The sequence below is a fragment of the Piliocolobus tephrosceles genome, chromosome 5 (genome assembly GCF_002776525.5).
Source record: "Piliocolobus tephrosceles isolate RC106 chromosome 5, ASM277652v3, whole genome shotgun sequence".
NCBI lineage: Eukaryota > Metazoa > Chordata > Mammalia > Primates > Cercopithecidae > Piliocolobus > Piliocolobus tephrosceles.
The window spans coordinates 32,159,826-32,179,140 of NC_045438.1; the positions used below are offsets into that span (position 1 = coordinate 32,159,826).

The window sequence follows — 19,315 nt, forward strand, 5'->3', positions numbered from 1 at the left end:
TGGATTGTCAGCCTACATCTAAAAAGCTAAAACTATAAAACTTCTAGAAGAAAAAAATGGTGAAAATCTTTGTGACCCTGGGCTACATAAAGATTTTATAGATATGACATTAAAAACACAATTCATACAAGAAAAGAATAGATAAAATTAGATTTCAAAAAATCGTAAAGAACTTTTGCTCTTCAAAAGACACTGTTATAAGAATAAAAAGACAAGCTATAGATTTGGAGAAAATATTTATAATACACATACTGATAAAGGAATTATAGAAATATATAAAGAACTCTCAAAAGACACTAAGAAAAATGAGGTTAAGAAATTTTTAAAATATCAATAATTTGTTCAAGTATATTTTTCTGCCTTTGGTTATTTGCAAGATCCAAATTCATCTCTACTTCTTTTTTACTTAGCTTTGGATGGGAGGGAAAATAGGGAAACATGGTCACAATACTGTAAAACACTCTTTTTAACTGGACCAGTGGGGCCAAGATGACTCAATGACATTAAACGATTGTTTATTGAGTGCATATTAAGTATCAGCACTGTGCTAGAAACTGGTATTTCAGCAGTGAATGAGCTCTTTGCACACCTTTAGCTTCCATTTAACAAGCAAGACAAGGATCAAGCAAGTAATTACAATAGTGAGAAAGGGAAAATGGTAGGTCGTATGGGAGATATTAGCAAGTAAACTAATTTGGACATAAAGTAAAAATGAAACATATTTTAAGCAACAGCCAAGATATGTTTATATCATGAATTGATGAAATGATAATACTCATGATTTGTAGTTCCCTGTTCAGAATATAATCTTTACCTATGGGTCCAAGGAATAATTGTCTAGTAGATACAGCTTGTCTTTGATGCCCCTACATTTTGGTTTCTTTCCCCTTACCTTCCGTTTATATCCTCCTACCTGTGAGTACACAGCCTCTTTGAATTTCTGGTCCTTGTCCCTTTGGGGCTGTCTGTTTTGGATTTTTCAGCTAGCCTTAGCCTCCCTGGGTATCTGTACCTCTTGCAAGGCCAGGATTAGGGTGAGGTCAGTGAAGCACCCAGAGCAAAAAATGTAAGGTGGAACTCATTCTTAAATTTTGTGCCCTAGGCGCCTTACTCATTAAGTCCCAGCCCAAATCACATGTTCCAAATCTGTCATGATCCTCTTTGGGTCAATACTTGCATCGCATCAAAGATCTTCTTTCATTCAAAGAATGATTTCAGAATTCCTTGCTTAACAAGCAGTTACTTTAGGAAGGGAGATATTGGAAGGTTTTTCTCAGTGATGAATGTGTGGGGAAAACAAGGTAGGGTGAGTATTTAAAAATGAAATCACAGATATATTTAATCATCAAGATATCAGAGACTGAATGACAGACAAGACCAGCAGGGTGTTTTTTTAATTTGCTAGACTACAGCTACCAAGAATGAAACCCATTTGTCTACTCAGATACGGTATATGCTATGTAGAGCTTTGTGTAAAATGTTGCTTTTGGTCCAATTTCCATATAATCACAAGAAAGCTTCTCTGCAGGAAAAACACAGATGGTTACTTTCCTTATTAGAATAATCAATATTGAAAATAGCTGTTTATTCATATTAAATATATTAAATACAGGCAGGTAGATAGTCTGAGTATGTGACTTTGGATGTGACACATTCACATATGGAATTCTGACTTTCACTATCAGAATGCTGCAATTTCATCAGGCCTCCATTGGTTGCTAAGGCCAAGAAATACGGTTTGACATCATTTTCAGATTTTATTAGACTGTCTGTTGAATTTAAAGAAGGAATTAATTCTGCTTATAACTATATTATTCTCTCAGCCAGAATTGTAACAACACACATGTCTGGATCTTTAAAGAATTCTATGACCTCAGACCTTCAGTCAATGTAGTTTTAAGTTTAATTTTGCCTCTTTAGATCTGGCATACAGCCAAAAAGCAAACAAGTTTATAACTATGGAATTTTTCTTTATTATTGATGGAATCTGATGTATTTAGTTCAAGGGCAAGAAAAGTAGTTCCCATTGACTGGTTCTGCATTTTGGACTTAAAGTAGAAACCCAAAATGAAACCCACAGTTTTTCATAGAACAGTCACTGTTGAATTCTACTTTTATAATGAAAACATACCTTATGTTCAGTAAGAGACAGCTGGTTGTTCTGATTTAGAGATAAGTCTAATGAAATAAAGTGGGATCTAAATATCCAAAACTTAGAAGGTACAGTTATTCATTACTGTACTGATTAAAGGATAATTATTCAATCATGTATAGTATTGGGTCAAGAAAAGCCTAGGGCAATTTTGTAATGACTGACGTTATTTGGAAATTGCAAATAGCATTCCATTATTTAATTTACCTTATTAGGTAGTTTGACAGTGGATTTAAAGAAACACTACCATGCTGATTACAAACAGACATTTTACTTCATTATCTTTCCAAAGGTCTTCTTTAATGTAAAATTTATATTGGGTATATCATAGTTTTTATTTGTATTAAGAAAGTTTGAGGACAGATTCGCACATGAAGATGAGAAATATTTTTATAGCTCCTCCTTTTCAAATATTTTAAACATCTTTAAAATCAAATACAGTTAGTCTTGTATAACAATATTGTGTTTTACCCTGAGACTTTGACAAACATTACAATATATTAGCTAATTGAACCTAACAAGGGCTCCAGAAAAGTAAAAGATATAGTAAGATCATTTCACTCTCTGAAAAGAAGCCAGTTTCTTAGGCAGAACACAGCAGCCTTTTGATAACTTCATGGTATTTCAGGTAAGGAAAAGAAGGGAAGCAAAGTGCTAACTCATCTAATGGAAACTAACAAGAGGATTTAGATAGAAAGGACCACATTCAACTGCTCTGCCAATTTACATTTTCCCTACCTGTGGCATTGCTATGCCCTTGTGCAATTACCTGAGTGAAATTTGGCAGAGGCACTGGAATTAACAGCTTTCTCCTTTTAAAAAAAGTGTCAACAAATGTTTAATGACTGGTTGAGCTCAAGTTCCTGGTTTTACCCTTTATCAGAAGAAAGGATAGCACCTTCAAAAGGAATAGAGGTCAGTACAATTCCACCTGGGTGATTGCTCTAGGAGCCCAGATGTATCGCATGGCCTTTGCAGGACATGCTCTTTTACTTCTGTGAAGTTCTTTCAGTGAATTCTTTGGCCCTCCATCTCACAGAAATTACGTAACACCCATGTGACTTTTTAAAAATTTATTGTTTAACTGACAAATAAAAAAGTGTATATATCGGCTCAATGATCGACACTTGTAATCTCAGCTACTCTGGAGGCTGAGGCAAGAAGATTGCTTGAGTCCAGGAGTTTGAGTCTTTAAAAAGAAATTGTATCTACTTTTATGTATAACCCATGGTTTTGAAATACATATACATTGTGACATGGCTAAATTGAGCTGATTAACATGCATTACCTCACATGCTTATCATTTTGTGGTGAGAACCCCGAAAATCTATTCTCTTAGTGATTTTTAGAAATACAATACATTGTTATTTCTTATAGTAACATGTTGTACAATAGATATCTTGAATTTATTCCTCTTGTCTAGCTGAAGTTTTATATCCTTAGACCAACAGCTCCCCAGTCTCCCTCTCCAGCCGCACAGCCCTTAGCAACCACATCTTACTCACTTCTTGTATGAGTTCAAGTTTTTCGCACTCTGCATGTAAATGAGATCATGTAGTATTTGTCTTTCTGAGCCTAGCTTATTTCGCTTAACATAATGTTCTCTAAGTTCATCCTTGTTGTCTCAAATGATGGAATTTTCTTTTCTAAGGCCAAACAGTATTCCATAATGTACATATACCACATTTCCTTTGTCCATTTATCCATTGATGAACACTTAGGTTGACTCCATATCTTGGCTATTTGTGAATAATGCTGCAATGAACATGAAAGTGCAGATATCTCTTCAACATACTGATGTCATTTCCTTTGCTGTATACCCAGCGGTGTGATAGCTGGATCATATGGTAGTTCTGTTTTTAGGAACTTCCATCGGTTTTTCTATAATGGCTGATATGGTTTGGCTGTGTCGCCACCCAAAATCTCATCTTGAATTGTAATCCCCCTAATCCTCATGTGTCAAGGGAGAGACCAGGTGGAGGTAATTGAATCATGGGGCAGTTTCCTCCATGCTGTTCTCATGATAATGAGTGAGTTCTCATGAAATCTGACAGTTTTATACATGTTTGGTAGTTCCTTCTGCTTTCCTTCTCCTTCCTGCCACCTTGTGAAGAAGGTGCCTTGCTTCCCCTTCCCCTTCTGCCATGATTGTAAGTCTCCTGAGGCTTCCTCAGCCATGCTGAACTGAGTCAGCTAAACCTCTTTCCTTTGTAAATTACCCACTCTCGAGTATAGCCATGTGAAAACGGACTAAATGGCTGTGTGAATTTACACCCCCTCCAGCAGTGTGCAAGATTTTCATCCTCCACAGCATCTCCTACACTTGTTATCTTTCTTCTTTTAGATAATAGCCATTTTAACAGGTGTGAGGTGGTATCTCATTGTAGTTTTAATTTGCATTTCTTTGATGATGAGTCATGTTGAGCATTTTTCATACAACTGTTGTCATTTTTATATCTTCTTTTGAGTGATGACCATGCCAACCCATTGCCCATTTTTTATTTGGGTTATTTGTTTTTTACTATTGAGTCATTTCAGTTCGTTATGTATTTTGGATATTAACCCTTTATCAGATGTATGGTTTGCAAATATTTTCTCTCTCTCTAGTAGGTTGTTATATGACTCTTTTATAAGTAGAAGCAGATCTAGGTTTGACCTTTTGGTAACCTGAAGAGTCCATTGCTGTTTGCCTGAGAAAGTATAACCAAATGGTTAAAGCAGGACTTCTGCAATCATACCAGTGTTGCATCATACAAGCTATTTAATTTTTATAAATTAATTACCTCTTCTCCAGTTTCTCCATTATTAAAAGATAATAATGAAGGACCTAATTCACTGGTTGGAGTAAGGTTTGAGTCACACACACACACATACACACACACACATGTATATACACACACATACATATATATACAGACATACATATATATATATAAAATGTTTCATAAAAAGAGCTTTGACAAATCAATAAGACAAAGACAAACAACCTAGTTTTCTTAATGGGCAAAAGATCTAACAGTTACTTCATTAAAAAGAAGATATCAAATGAGCAAGAAACATGAAAAAGTATTCTTCATAATTACTCATCAAGAAAATTCTAATTAAAACCACAGTGAGATATCATCACACACCCAAAATGGTGAAAATTAAAAAGACTAACAATATCAAGTGTTGTCAATATCACATTGACAAGAATGTGGAATAATGGAAACTCCCATTGTGGTAAGAGAGTAAACTAATACTGTCTTTAAATTAATAAAAATGGGCAATGGGTTAGCATGGTCATTAATACACTGGAAAGAGAGTAATACACTGGAAAAAGGTCAGTGTCTGTCAAAGATGAACATATGCCTTCCTTCTGACTCAGGAATCACATTGTCAGGTATACATACCCAAGAGGAATTAAGAGCTTATATCCACAAAGACTTGTACAAGAATGTATATAACAGCTTTATTTATAGTAACCTAAAATTGTGAATAACTCAAATGCCCAGCAACAGAATGGATACACTGTAATAGATACAGTGTAGTATATATACATGAAGTTCTAGCCACATTAAGGAAAGGACAACTGCTGTCCCAGGCTAGAATATGGATTATCTCACAGCAGTGAATGAAGCCAAACATGTATTTCAATAAAAAAAAAAATTTTAAAGAGCAGTGCATGCCATGTACTAAGGGGTGAATAAATGTAGAGTTACCTTTCATAGTTTTCTTAAAAGGCTGTCTTTACCCCCATCAAAACACTTCTGTCCATATTTTGTCCAAATTCTTAGAGCCCTTTTAAGATTCTTCAGTAATTTGAAAAGCATCAATGGGAATAAAGACTTAGGTTTACTGAAACCTAGATACGTCCTATAACCACAGTCTTTTCCCTTTCCTCTTCTGCTCTTTTCACTCCTTTGCTGTGACAGCTGCTGGATCCCAGTTCATTTGAATAGCAGAATTATTCCTGCTAACTCCTTCTTTATGGACTCAGTCTACAACCACCCATGACTGGGACCTCTCAAGTTTTTGTCCTGTCAGCTCTTGCGCTGTGGCAAGAACAAAGTTGCCTTATGATAGTTAATACCTGAAAATCGATCTATAATGACTATAAGGAGAGGTTTTATGGAATGTCATCCAAAATGTTTTTTAAATGCATGCTTTATAAGTGAGGGTTAATTTTAATCACCATTTTATTTGAAAGCAGATGTTTGGTTTGTGGAATATAGTGACCTCAGGAAAATTCTGTTTCAAAAATAAATAAAAATGGAACTTTTATGTTATTTTATTTAAAAGTTGGTGTATATTCAGACACCTAAAGACTAATTTAATGCCTGTACAAATAAGGTGAAACATGATTGACTATAAGATAAGGCTATATTCAACCCCATAACTTAAAAACCTTATTACTATGCCATCTACTGTCACCCAGGTGATAACATAGACCTATGAAATGAACTATGCTGGCAATATTTTAAGTGCAAATAATATTTGGAGCACGGGCATATTTTTTTGATCATGTCCTGACATGCACAGTATTTCCCAAAGAAAATATTAGAGGTTAGCAATGTAAAAATTACTATTTCTTAGAAAAAGTGATGCTTAGTTCGTTCAGATTTGTTTATTTAGATTAATAACTGCTTGGTTGTCCTCAGGATTATTTTATTTTAATTTTTAAATTTAATGATAAAAAATGATAGCCATAATATCTTTTCGTTTCAAAATCATGTAATTTAAATTTAATGTAGTTTGCCTTCTGTCTTAGAAATTTTCACTTTATACATATAATTTAAATCAAATTAAATATAAATCAGATTTATTCCTCAGTAATCCAGAAAGCTACTATGAAACTGAGATATAGAGAGACTGAATAAAATACTTGACGTCATGTAGTAATTCTGACTCTTCAGCTTGTTATACGGTATCTCGCAGTTGCCTCAGTTTATCTTAACAATTGTTCCCACAGGTTTGCCACTACTCAGTACTCTCTACCTCCTAACATACATTCTCACAAGCTTTAATCATTTCAGAGTTTAGGTATCTATGGAACATGCAGAAATATTAGATAAAAAGTCTAATTAGATATTAGAAATATTAGATAAAAAATCTAAACTTAGGATGTGGCCTAGTTGGAGGTATAGGTTTATGTATGAGTCATCACAGATAGGGTCATTAACACATGAGAGAGTTACATCCCCTAGACTGTGTGGAGTGAGGACAGTGATCAGACGATGGAATTCTGACATACTAGCTCATAAGGAATGGGAAAAGTACAGGAACCAATGTTTTCTCGATGGAGAAGGACTGATCGGAGTGATTCTACAACTAGGAGAGGCACAGTATCAGCTGTCAAATAGTAGTTTCGAGGAGGTGGTGTTTAAGAGAATCACACACAGCACAGAGATCCTGGAAGACAAGGACTGAGTCTGTCTATTGCATTTGTTAAGAAGGTGATTTCTGGGGACTCTTAGCGGGAGTATTTTTATCATGTTTTGGTGAACTGAAGCTAGATTATGATACATTGGATATCAGGAAGTGGGGACAGATGTGCTGTCCAGTGCTGCAACCACTGGCCACACGTGGCTCTTGAGCACTTGTAATGTTGCTGGTGTAGATTGAGATCCGCTCTAAGCATAGAATGCTGCACAACATTTCAAAGACTTAGTATGAAAAAGTAAATGTAAAACATATAATTGATAATTTTATATTGATTACATACTGATATGATAACATGAATATATTGAGTCCATTAACACATTGATTACATACTGATATGATAACATGGATATATTAGGTCAATTAACGTATAAGTAATACTAATTTTACATATCTCTTTGTACTTTTTTTTAACATAGCTGATAAAAAACTTTAAAATTTTATATAAGATCACATTTGTGGCTCACATGGTATTTCTGTCATATAGCACTAGTACGTACTATTTTAAGAAGTGTTATTTAAAAGAGAAAATGAAAGCAAATAGTATCTAGATGGAAATGCAGGTCAGAGGGAAGGACTTTTAAACTTATCAGTGACCCCAAGAAATGGGAGAGGTCTAAGGGAAGATGAGAGAGGGTTTGACTAATGAAGCGTGACTTCCTAGGAGGTGGGGTTGGGAGTCAGGTTTGCAGGTGGAGGGATGGAATTGATCCAGAAGAAGACATCTCATTCTCTGAACTGTGACAAAAAAGGAGGTGAGGACATATCTAAATGGAGATAAATATGTAGGTGAAGGTATAGACAGGAAATTGAAGGCATATGGTATAGAAAAGACATTCAAGTTTGATAGATGACATAGATTAAAACTAGTAGGAGTTTGTGTAAACTACAAAAGTTCTGACTCACTTGTGTGTGCTTGGGATTATAAATCTCTTTCTTGCCATAAGGAGGTTTTATGGTATAGGAATTTGTTAAGATAATTAATAATGAAGACTCATACTTGATCTAATAATGAAGTACTATTCTTGACACAAGTCATGTTATCTATAGGAGAGTTCGATACCATGCAGAGTCCCTCCACACCCATCAAAGATCTTGATGAGAGAACCTGTAGGAGTTCTGGGTCAAAGTCCAGAGGAAGAGGCCGGAAAAATAATCCCTCCCCGCCTCCTGATAGCGACCTGGAGGTATGCCTACTCATTCTCAAAGATTATAGTTTGATGCTTTATTTCACTGAATGATACATTCTGTATCTTACAGTTCCATTATGTTTCAAACTTAAAAAACAAGATATGCTCACGACTATAATCCCAGCACTTTGGGAGGCCGAGTCGGGCAGATCACAAGGTCAGGAGATCGAGACCATCCTGGCTAACACAGTGAACCCCATTTCTACTAAAAATACAAAATATTAGCCGGACATGGTGGTGGGCGCCTGTAGTCCCAGCTACTAGAGAGGCTGAGGCAGGAGAATGGCATGAACCCGGGAGGCAGAGCTTGCAGTGAGCAGAGATCGTACCACTGCATTCCAGCCTGGGTGAAAGAGCAAGACTCCGTCTCAAAAAAAAAAAAAAAAAAACAAGATATATAATGAATTGAATGGACCCACTTTGTCGTAGGCATTTTACATCTCTGAAGTTTGAGATTCCATCCATTATCATAGCAAAATTAAAAACAACAATATAAAGATGATATGGCTCTGCAAATTCTTGGCCTGAGATCATTGCATGTTTTGATCTAAATTGGCACCAGCAAATTTTAAAAATATAGCCATTGTTTGTGAGATACTTTTCTGTGTAGCACTGTATTTCATAGCGTTAAAGTAATGAAAGATGTCCAAATGGGTCATTAGGTTTAAAAAGATAAAAGTAATTTGTATAGAAAGAAAAATTCATCTTCTAAAAATAGGACAAATTTCAGTCATTTAATAATATGTGTTAAAATTTGTGTATCTGAAAATTTCACTAGATGTCATTTTTCTATTTATGAGCTCTTTTGAGATATCTCTGTACTAAGCAAGGTTGATTTTTATTATGAAACATCAGGAGAAACTATTCTTAACTATAATATGTTACTTCTTACATACCGCATACTTCAGTTAAGAAAAAAATTGAACTTCCAGATTTTGTAAAATCAAATGACAGACGTTGTGCTTCTTTATAAGAGATAACTTCTTTTTCTTGAACAACAGCAGCAAGTTCACATCGCCTCAAGAACTTGACAGGTGATATAAATGAGTGACCGGGCTGAGTTGCCCAGCAGACTGTGAGGAGCTCAGGGTGAAGGCACATTCTGAGGGACCTGCCTGTCACTGCCATGTAGGAATGGCAGCCAGCCTGGCCACAACTTCTAGTTGCTGTGCTACAGTCAAAACTCTGAAGTTTGTGGGAAATTGCCTAGTTTTCAAATGTTAATTCATAATTGAAATCTTTCAAAACTCGAGGGAGTCCAACATATCTGCTGGCCTAATATGACCCCAGGATCCATACTTGACAATTCTGTTTAGTGGTTACTCATTGATTTCTTTTAAATATTTCTTTAAAATCTAATTCTTTGCATAAATTGTGAAAGTTTATGAATCCCTAAGGTATAAAACTTTAAAATATGTAGAGTTTCAAGCATACTTCTATCATAAAGTCTGAATGTATCTCTTTTTGCTGTTAACTACAAGTAAATGTATGGATTAATTTATTCAAGTAAGGACATCTGACTTTTAAGCTTATAATTATTTGTATAATTCCTGCTCCTCAGGCTTTATAGGAGTTTGATTTGGCAAATTTGAAAAACAGAAAAAAGGAATAGTATTATTTTCTATAAAATGATATCAAGATGATCTCTAACAAGGAAGGGAGACATTTTCTGCTTGAAAATAGATTTCTGTTTCCTTGGACTTTTTAATTTTCTGATATTTATTTTTTGTCTTCAGCGTGTGTTTGTCTGGGATTTGGATGAAACCATCATTGTTTTTCACTCACTGCTCACCGGGTCTTATGCACAGAAGTATGGCAAGGTAAGAAATCAAACATTACTCCAAGAAAACTTGTTATACATTTTTTTTGGTTTAAAATCAAGGGCCATTTAAAAATGCTTTTGAGTGTTTTTTATTGCAGTCTGAAATCTTCTCTTAATTATATATTTCTAGTGTCTTATAGTTCTTTAATGTGAACTGGCAAATTTAACAAAGCTTTTTATAAATTGAATTCCTTGCTATTTCTTCAAAAGGACTGAGTTTTCTACATCCAGACCAAGCTTCTTAGTCTCATATCATTATTTTAGGAAAAAACTCGTAAATCGAAATGGACTTTAAAACATTATGAAAGCATATATTATCCCCAATAAAAGAGCTTTAAGACATTTTTTGAACTAATTTGTTGCAATTGTATAGCAATAGCGAGTAATCTTTCATCTGACAGATCTTTTGGATTTATGAATGAGTGTTTTTCTGTAACTTGAGTACACATATGAACAGCAACCGAGGTAACACCCCCTCCCATATACAAAGTTAGTGATAGATGGTCTCATGCCTCACCTGCCTTTCTCTCTTGCTATCGTTTTTATTTTTTCTTTTATTTATGTATTTATTCATTTTATTTTTTTTATTATTATTTTTTAGACAAAATCTCACTCTGTCCCCCAGGCTGGAGTGCAGTGGCATGATCTTGGCTCACTGCAACCTCTGCCTCCCAGGCTCAAACAATCCTCCTGCCTTAGCCTCTCAAGTACCTGGGATCACAGGCACCCGCCACTACCCCTGGCTAATTTTTGTGTTTTTAGTAGAAACGGGGTTTCACCACGTTGGCCAGGCTGATCTCAAACTCCTGACCTCAAGTGATCTGCCTGCCGCTCCGCCTCCAAAATGCTGGGATTACAGGTGTGAGCCACCATGCCCGGCATCTATTTTTATAGTTAGCTTCTTGTAACATCATTGTTACAAGCCTCTGTGAGTGCTTCTCCGAAGACTGATGCAACTCTAACAGGCTTTGTGGCTGGAAACACAGCTGTTTAGGCCATAACTGTTCAAGTCTTAAACTTTCTAGGGCTCATAATCAAACTAGAGCCAACTCAGAACGTGTTGGCTTACTGTCAGTTACTATGCTCAAAGTTGTATCTTTGGTTCCTTTACATATCACACTTACAGAAATGTCTTCCTATGTCTTCATAGCATTCCATTATTAGATAATATCTCATGCTCATGCAGTTTTTAGCAACTATATTAAGCTTTGTCTTCTGGACAAGTAATGATAAAATTGCATTCAAGTCTAGTCTTCCTAAATTACACTTTGGGTGAATCTGCATTGTCATTTGGTTTTGGTATAGGTAATGGATATTGCTAAACAGATGTGAAGGTAACAGTTTCGTTTAACAACCATTTACAAGAAGTGTTACCCCTTTATCACAAGTATCATCTAAAGCAATCTTCTACAAAGCAGGATGTATACATGTACATCAGACATACAGGCCACTCCATTGGGATAAAGAAAGGAAATATTAGAATGAACACGCACATACACATACATACATTTGTATCTCATATTTATTAATTTTTATTATCTGTTTCACAATGCACATACTTTATAAATACATTGTCTTAGCTCTGCTGCTAAAACAAATCACCATAGACTAGGTGGATTAAATAGCAAACATTTATTTCTCACAGTTTTGGAGGCTGAGAAGGCCAAGGTCATCCTGTCAACAGATTAAATTCTGGTGAGGGCCTGCTTCCCGGTTGACAGATGGCAGTCTTCTTGCCATGTCCTCCACCTCACATGGTGGAGACCAGAGAGAAAAGGAGAGAAAGCAAACTCTTGTGTCTTTTTATAAGGGCACTAATCCCATTCATGAGGGCCTACCCTAAGATCATAATTAAAATATAAGTATATAATTTATCAGTAAATTATACAGAAATTGGAGTATACACTTATAGTCTACTACTGATGAAGTGTGCACCATAAAGTTTCCAGACAATAATCTGAAGGATTTCTTCTAAGTAGTATTGGCTTATCAGAAGTACACAGTAAATCCTGTTGAACTGATTGCAATATTTTTGTGCAGCTAAGTTTCATATTAGATAAGTGTTTAAAATAAACAATCTAATAAGCAGATTGGCCCAAATAAAGATTCCTATAAAATAGTCACCATGAGGGGTTATACCTAAGTATCCATGTTGCCCCCATTGTGCCAACTCAGTGCTAGAACTTATCTTTTGGAATTATCGTTAGCCTTCTGACATATTTCCTGGCTTCACATCTTTATCCTTTTGTGGTCATTTTGATCTTTAAAAATAATAAGATCATTTGGACCCAAGGCAGTGATAAGGAGCATGGTAAAACTGTCACTGTATACATTTGTTTTATTTTTGTCAAAAATACTATAAAGTAATGAAGCTGCCTTTCTCAATTTACTCATAAACTAGCTTTAAGAGCAATTCCAAAAGCAAAGTTCAACTTCTCTCAGCCCTGCTGCATCATGGAACTAATCCTGTCAGCTCCCAGGATGTCGATGGAACATGCAGCACTCATTTCAACATACAACTTTTATTTTTCCAAAGTACTGCCCTAAAAGGTTTTTTTTCAAATACAAAATAGAGACTGTCTGTGCATCCTCTATACTTCCAGAAGGTTAAAACAGTAGAGAATACCAAAAGGGTGGGGCAAAGTGAGGGGAAGAAGGAAACTAACCTTTATGGAAGGCTCATGATGTGCCAGGCAGGAAGCATCCCACAGTGTGAAGGGGTAGATTGTTCTCTCAAAGCTATAGATGAGGAAACATATACAGAGAAGTAATAAAAATGTGTCCACAGCCACACAACCAGTCAATGGCAGAGATGAGTCCTGGGGCCCCAGATTCTTTGACCCCAGAGCCCATGTTCTTTCTGCCACAGCACGTTGCATGGCCTAGACAGTTAATATACCGGGAATGCAATAGAAAAGTAATATTTCCGAACAGGAGTAAAGACAATTTTAGTGAGGTTTTGCGTATGCAGTTGGGTGAGTTCTCTTTTAAGTTGTAATTTTAATGATCTTCTCTCAGACACTTGGGATGTGTTTTCATCAAGAGGTAAAACTTAAGAAATATTCCATGAAATAGAATATGGCAGACAATCATCAGTACCTGCTGGTGGGGCAGAGTACGGAAAGAATCAGAGGCACTATTGGAAGGGGATGAGAAAGATAAACTTACATTTATAGGATACCTATCATGTGGTTCAGCCGATGTTTGACATTTTAGAAGCAATAGGGTGGTGGTGAAAGGCAAAAGCTTTCGAGTCAGATAAACTTAAGTTTGAAAATCCAGTTCTGATGCTGACAGCATTCTGACGCTGGCAAATTACTTAAATATTCAGTTTCAAAATTTGTAAAATGGGAATAACACCATCTGTTAGATTGACCACATTGAATAATGTTTTTACTCAGAGCAATTTAAGAAAACTAAAGTAAAAGTGTTTTTAGGCTATATTGTTTTTCTAATAAAAATAAAAACACCCTTATTGAATTCCATGAAAAACAACTTATATTGCCTTATTTATTGAATTATTGCTTATATTTTTTCTGAAAGTTGTTTTATTGTTGACAGTTTTCTTAATATAATTCAGAAAATCGGCACTGCCTTTTAGCCAGTAAGAAATTACTATCTTGGCGTATTGAGAGGTAGCTAAATATAGCCCATCTTGTGAAGCTGTGGACCACATACACCTCAGGGTTCACTGCAGATGGGACAGAGATGATGCTGGGTAGCTTCAGCTTCACCACAAACCATAACTGAAACATAACTGAATGGTAAACTAGAGCTCCTCGGACAGACTGCATTTAACAAATATTTAGTAATATCAATAGACATGCTTCTTGCTTTCATGGAGCTTACAAACCAAACAAAAAACAAAACAAAACAAAAAACACATTTCAGATAGTGGTAACTTCTGTGAAGAAGATAAAACTAGGTCGTATAATGAGTGACTGGGGTATGTGACTGAGGAAGTGACATTGGTACTGAGAGGAGCTAGCCCTACAAATTAGGAGAGAGGGAGAATTGGGAAGAGCATTCCAGCAGTGGGTGCTGATCTTCCAGCGTTCCAGGAATATGAAGTCAAGTGCGGCTGGAAGGTTGTAAACAAGAGAGAGAATACTACAAAGTAAAGGGAAGGAGGTGGAACAAGTTGGCGAAATAGAAACCCGCACTGATCGTCCTCCCTGCAGCAATACCAAATTGAACAAGTATCCACACAACAAAAGCACCTTCGTGAGAACCAAAAACCAGGTGAGCAATCACACAATACCTAGTTTTGAGTCATATTACTGAAAGAGGCACTGAAGAGGGTAGGAAAGATAGTCTTGAATTGCCCACACCATCACCCCACGCCAGTCTTCCAGCAGCAGCCGAATGACACAGAGAGAGAATCTGTGCACTTGGGGGAGGAAGAGCTCAGTGAGTGTAGGGTTTTGCATTGGAACTCAGTGCCCTTTCACAGCAGAAAGCAACACTGGGTAGAACTTAGCCAACACCCATGGAAGGGGCATTTAGACCAGTCCTAGCCAGAGAAGAATCTCCCATCTCAGCTGTGGGAACCTGAGTTCTGGCAAAGCATCACCACCATGGGATGAAGTGCTCCGGGGTCCAGGCAGTTTAGGCCACAAGGACCACAATTCCTGGACAAGTCCTGCTGCTCTGCTGGGCTTGAAGCCAGTGGACTCAGCAGACACATGACCTGGTGAGACACCAGCCAGGGCAGCCAAGGGAGTGCTTGTGCTACCCCTGCCTCAGTCTCAAGCATCTCAGCTCACAGCTCCAGTAGAGATGTCTTCCTTCCACTTGAGGGAGGAGAGGAAAGAGTAAAGAGGAATTTGCCTTGCAACTTGGATACCAACTCAGTCACAGAAAGAAAGGGTACCAGGCAGAGTCTGAGGCCCCAATTCCAGGTTCTGGTTCCCAGATACCATTTCTACACATGTCCTGAAGGAAGCTTGTTTCTTTGAAAGGAAGGATCCAATCTTGACAAGATTTATCTCCTGCTGCTAAGATTCATCACCCTCGGGCTCTGAATAATCAACAGTAGTAGCAAAGCAGTACTTGATGCAGGCCTTGGGTGAGACTCAGAAATATGCTGGCTTCAGGTATGACCCAGCACATTCCTAGCTATGGTGGCTATGGAGAGGGACTCCTTTTACTTGAGAAAAGGAGAAGGAAGAATAAAGGGGACTTCCTATTGCAGCTTAGGTACCAGCTTGGCAACAGTGGGATAGGGCACCAAGTCGGCATGTGGAGTCTCTGATTCCAGGCCATGGCTCTTGGATGGCATTTTTGCACCTGCCTTTAGGTAAGAGGGGAGCCCACTGCCCTGAAGGGAGAGCCCTAGGCATGAGAACATTTGCCAGGAGCTGACTGAAGAGCCCTTAGGCATTGAATGAACATCTGTGATAGCTAGACAGTACTTGCAATGGGCCTGGTGCAGTCAGTGGTAGTCATGGGAGAGAATTCTCTGCTTGTGGAATAGGTAGGGAAAAGTGGGAAGGACTTTATTTTGTGGCTTGGGTGCCAGCTCAACCACAGTAGAATAGAGCAACAGGTAGATTCCTAATAGAGCACCAGATAGATTCCAAATTCAGGTCCTGGCTCCTAGATGGCATCTCTAGACCCACCAGGGACCAGGGGGAACTTGACACCCTGAAGGGGAGGATACAAGCCTGGCTAGCTGTGCCACCTGCTGATTGTAGAGCCTTGAGCAAACATAGGTGGTAGCCAGGCAGTGGTTACCACAGGCTTTGAATGTGACCCAGTCCTGTGCTGGCTGCAGGTCTGATCCAGCACAGCCCCAGGGTGGTGGTCACAGAAGTGCTTATGTGTCACCCTTTCCCCAGCTCCAGGCAGCTCAACACAAGAGAGAGACCCCATTTGTTTGGGAGAAAGTAAGGGAACAGAAATAAGTCTCTGCCTGGTAATCCAGAGAATTCTTTGAGACCTTATCCAAGACCCCCAAGAGGGTATCTCTGTGAGTCTGCAGGAGCCACAGTATTACTGGGCTTGGGGTGCCCTCATTTAATGCAGATAGCATTACAGTGACCAAAAACTTAGATCACAACACCCAAGTTCCTTCAAATACCTCAAAAGCCTTCCCAAAAAGGACAGGTATAAAGAAGCCCAGAAGCAGAGACTCCAGTAAATACCTAACTCTTCAATGTTCAGACACTGATGAGCATCCACAATCATCAAGACTATCCGGGAAAACATGACATCACCAAACAAGGCACCAGTGGTCAATCCTAGAGAGATGGAGATATGTGACCTTTCAGATAGAGAATTCAAAATAGCTTTTTTGAGGAATCTCAACAAAATTCAAGATAACAGAGAAGGAATTCAGAATCCTATAAAATAAATTTAACAAAGATACTGAAATAATTAAAAAGAATCAAGTAGAAATTCTGAAGTTGAAAAACGTAATGGACTTACTGAAGAATGCATCAGAGTCTCATAACAGCAGAATTGATGAAGCAGAAGAAAGAAATAGTGAGCTTGAAGACAGGCTATTTGAAAATGCACAGCCAGGGGAAACAAAAGAAAAAGGAAAAAAAAAAAAAAAACAGTGAAGTGTACCTACAAGATCTAGAAAATAGCCTCAAAAGTAAATCTAAGAGTTATTGCCCATAAACAGGAGATGGAGGAGTGGGGCTAGAAGGTTTATTCAAAAGGATAATAACCGAAAACTTCCCAAACCTAGAGAAAGATATCAATATCCACATGCAAGAAGGTTCTAGAACACCAATTAAATTTAACCCAAAAAAGACTACCTCAAAGCATTTGATAAGCAAACTCTCAAAGCCCAAGAATAAAGAAAGGATCCTAAAATCAGTGAAAGAGAAGAAATGAGGAACATACAGTGGAGCTCCAGTACATGGCAGCAGATTTTTCAGTGGAAACCTTATAGGCTAGAAGGGAGTGACATGACATATTTAAAGTGCTTAAGGATTAAAATATATATATATTTACCCTAGAATAGTATATCCAGTGACAATATCCTTCAAACATGAAGGAGAAATACTTTCCCAGACAAACAAAAACTGAGGGATTTCATCACCACCAGATTTATCCTGCAGAAATGTGTGAGGGAGTTCTTCAATCTGCAAGAAAGGGGTGTTAATGAGCAGTAAGAACTCATCTGAAGTTAAGAAACTCACTGGTAACAATAAAGTACACAGAAAAACACAGAATAGTGTAACACTGTAATTGTGGTATGTAAGCTACTCATATTTTAAGTAGAAAGACTAAAAGATGAACCAATTAAAAATAATAACAATGACAACTTTTCAAGACATAGACAGTAAAATAGGATATAAATAGAAACAACAAGTAATTAAAAAGCAGGGGGTCAGAGTCAAAGTGTAGATTTTTAAATTAGTTTTCTCTTTGGTGGTTTGTTAGTTTTTTGGTTTATGTAATCAGTGTTACATTGCCATCAATTTCAATTAATGAGTTATATTACTTGCAAGCCTCATGATAGCTGTAAATCAAAAACATACAAAGCAAGAAATTAAAACATACAAACAAACAAGTCATCTTTAGTAAAAGGAAGACAAGAAGGAGGAGGAGGAAACCATAAAACAACCAGCAAACAAATAACAAAATGGCAGGAATATGTCCTTACTTATCAGTAATAACACTGAATGTAAATGGACTACTCTCCAATCAAAAGACATAGAATGGCTGAATAGATAAAAAACCATGACCCATTGATCTCTTGCCTACAAGAAGCACACTTCACCTATAAAGACACACAGAGACTGAAAATAATGGGATGGGAAAATATATTACCTGAAAATGAAAACCAAAAAAGAGCTAGGGTAGCTATAGTTACACCCATCAAAGTGGATTTCAACACAAAAAGTAAAACAAAAAAAACTATAAAAATTAGACAAAAGAAAGTCATTATATAATAATAAAGGAGTCAAATCAGCAAGAGGACTTAACAATTTTAAATGTGTATGCACTCAATACTGGAGCACCCAGATATATAAAGCAAATATCATTAGTGCTAAAGAGAGAGAGAGAACCTCAATACCATAGTCACTGGAGACTTCAGCACCCCACTTTCAGCATTGAGCACATTATCCAGACAGAAAATCGACAAAGAAACATTGGACTTAATCTCTACAGACTTAGACCAAATAGACCTAGTAGATATTTACAGAACATTTCATACAACAACTGCATAATATACATTCTTCTCCTACACACATGGATCATTCTCAATGATAGACTATATGTTAGTATATAGTATATAGACAATACAAAGTCTTTAAAAATTCAAAAAAAATGAAACTATATTAAGTATCTTTGACCACAATGGAGTAAAATTAGAAATCAATAATGAGGAATTTTGGAAACTGTGCAAGCACATGGAAACTAAACAATAACTCCTGAATGACCAATGGGTCAATGAAAAAAATTAAGAAGGAAATTAAAAATTTCTTGAAAGAAAAAAGCGAGTATGGAAACACAAAATACCAAACCCTGTGGAATGCAGTTAAAGCGGCACTAAGAGAAAAGTTTATAGCTGTAATTGTCTGCATCAAAAAAAGTAGAAAAACTTCAAATAAACAACCTAATGATGCTTTCTCAGTTCTTAAAGAACTGAGAAAGATCAGAGAAGAAATAAATGAAACTGAAATAAAAAAATACAAAAGATCAATAAAATGAAAAGTTGGTTTTTTGAAAAAATAAATAAAATAGACAAACCTTTAACTAGCCTCGCTA

At 36.8% G+C, this 19,315-nt stretch overlaps 1 protein-coding gene across 8 annotated transcripts in view; it reads left to right on the forward strand.

Annotated features, from left to right (window-relative positions):
• EYA4 (EYA transcriptional coactivator and phosphatase 4) overlaps nucleotides 1–19,315 on the forward strand; it is a 291,807-nt gene that overhangs the window by 234,693 nt on the left and 37,799 nt on the right. For all 8 annotated transcript variants that reach the window (XM_023230726.1, XM_023230727.1, XM_023230723.2 and 5 more), the window contains 2 exons: nucleotides 8,624–8,760; nucleotides 10,500–10,583. In XM_023230726.1, the coding sequence (XP_023086494.1) occupies nucleotides 8,624–8,760; nucleotides 10,500–10,583 (221 nt within the window). The remainder of the gene's footprint in view (nucleotides 1–8,623; nucleotides 8,761–10,499; nucleotides 10,584–19,315) is intronic.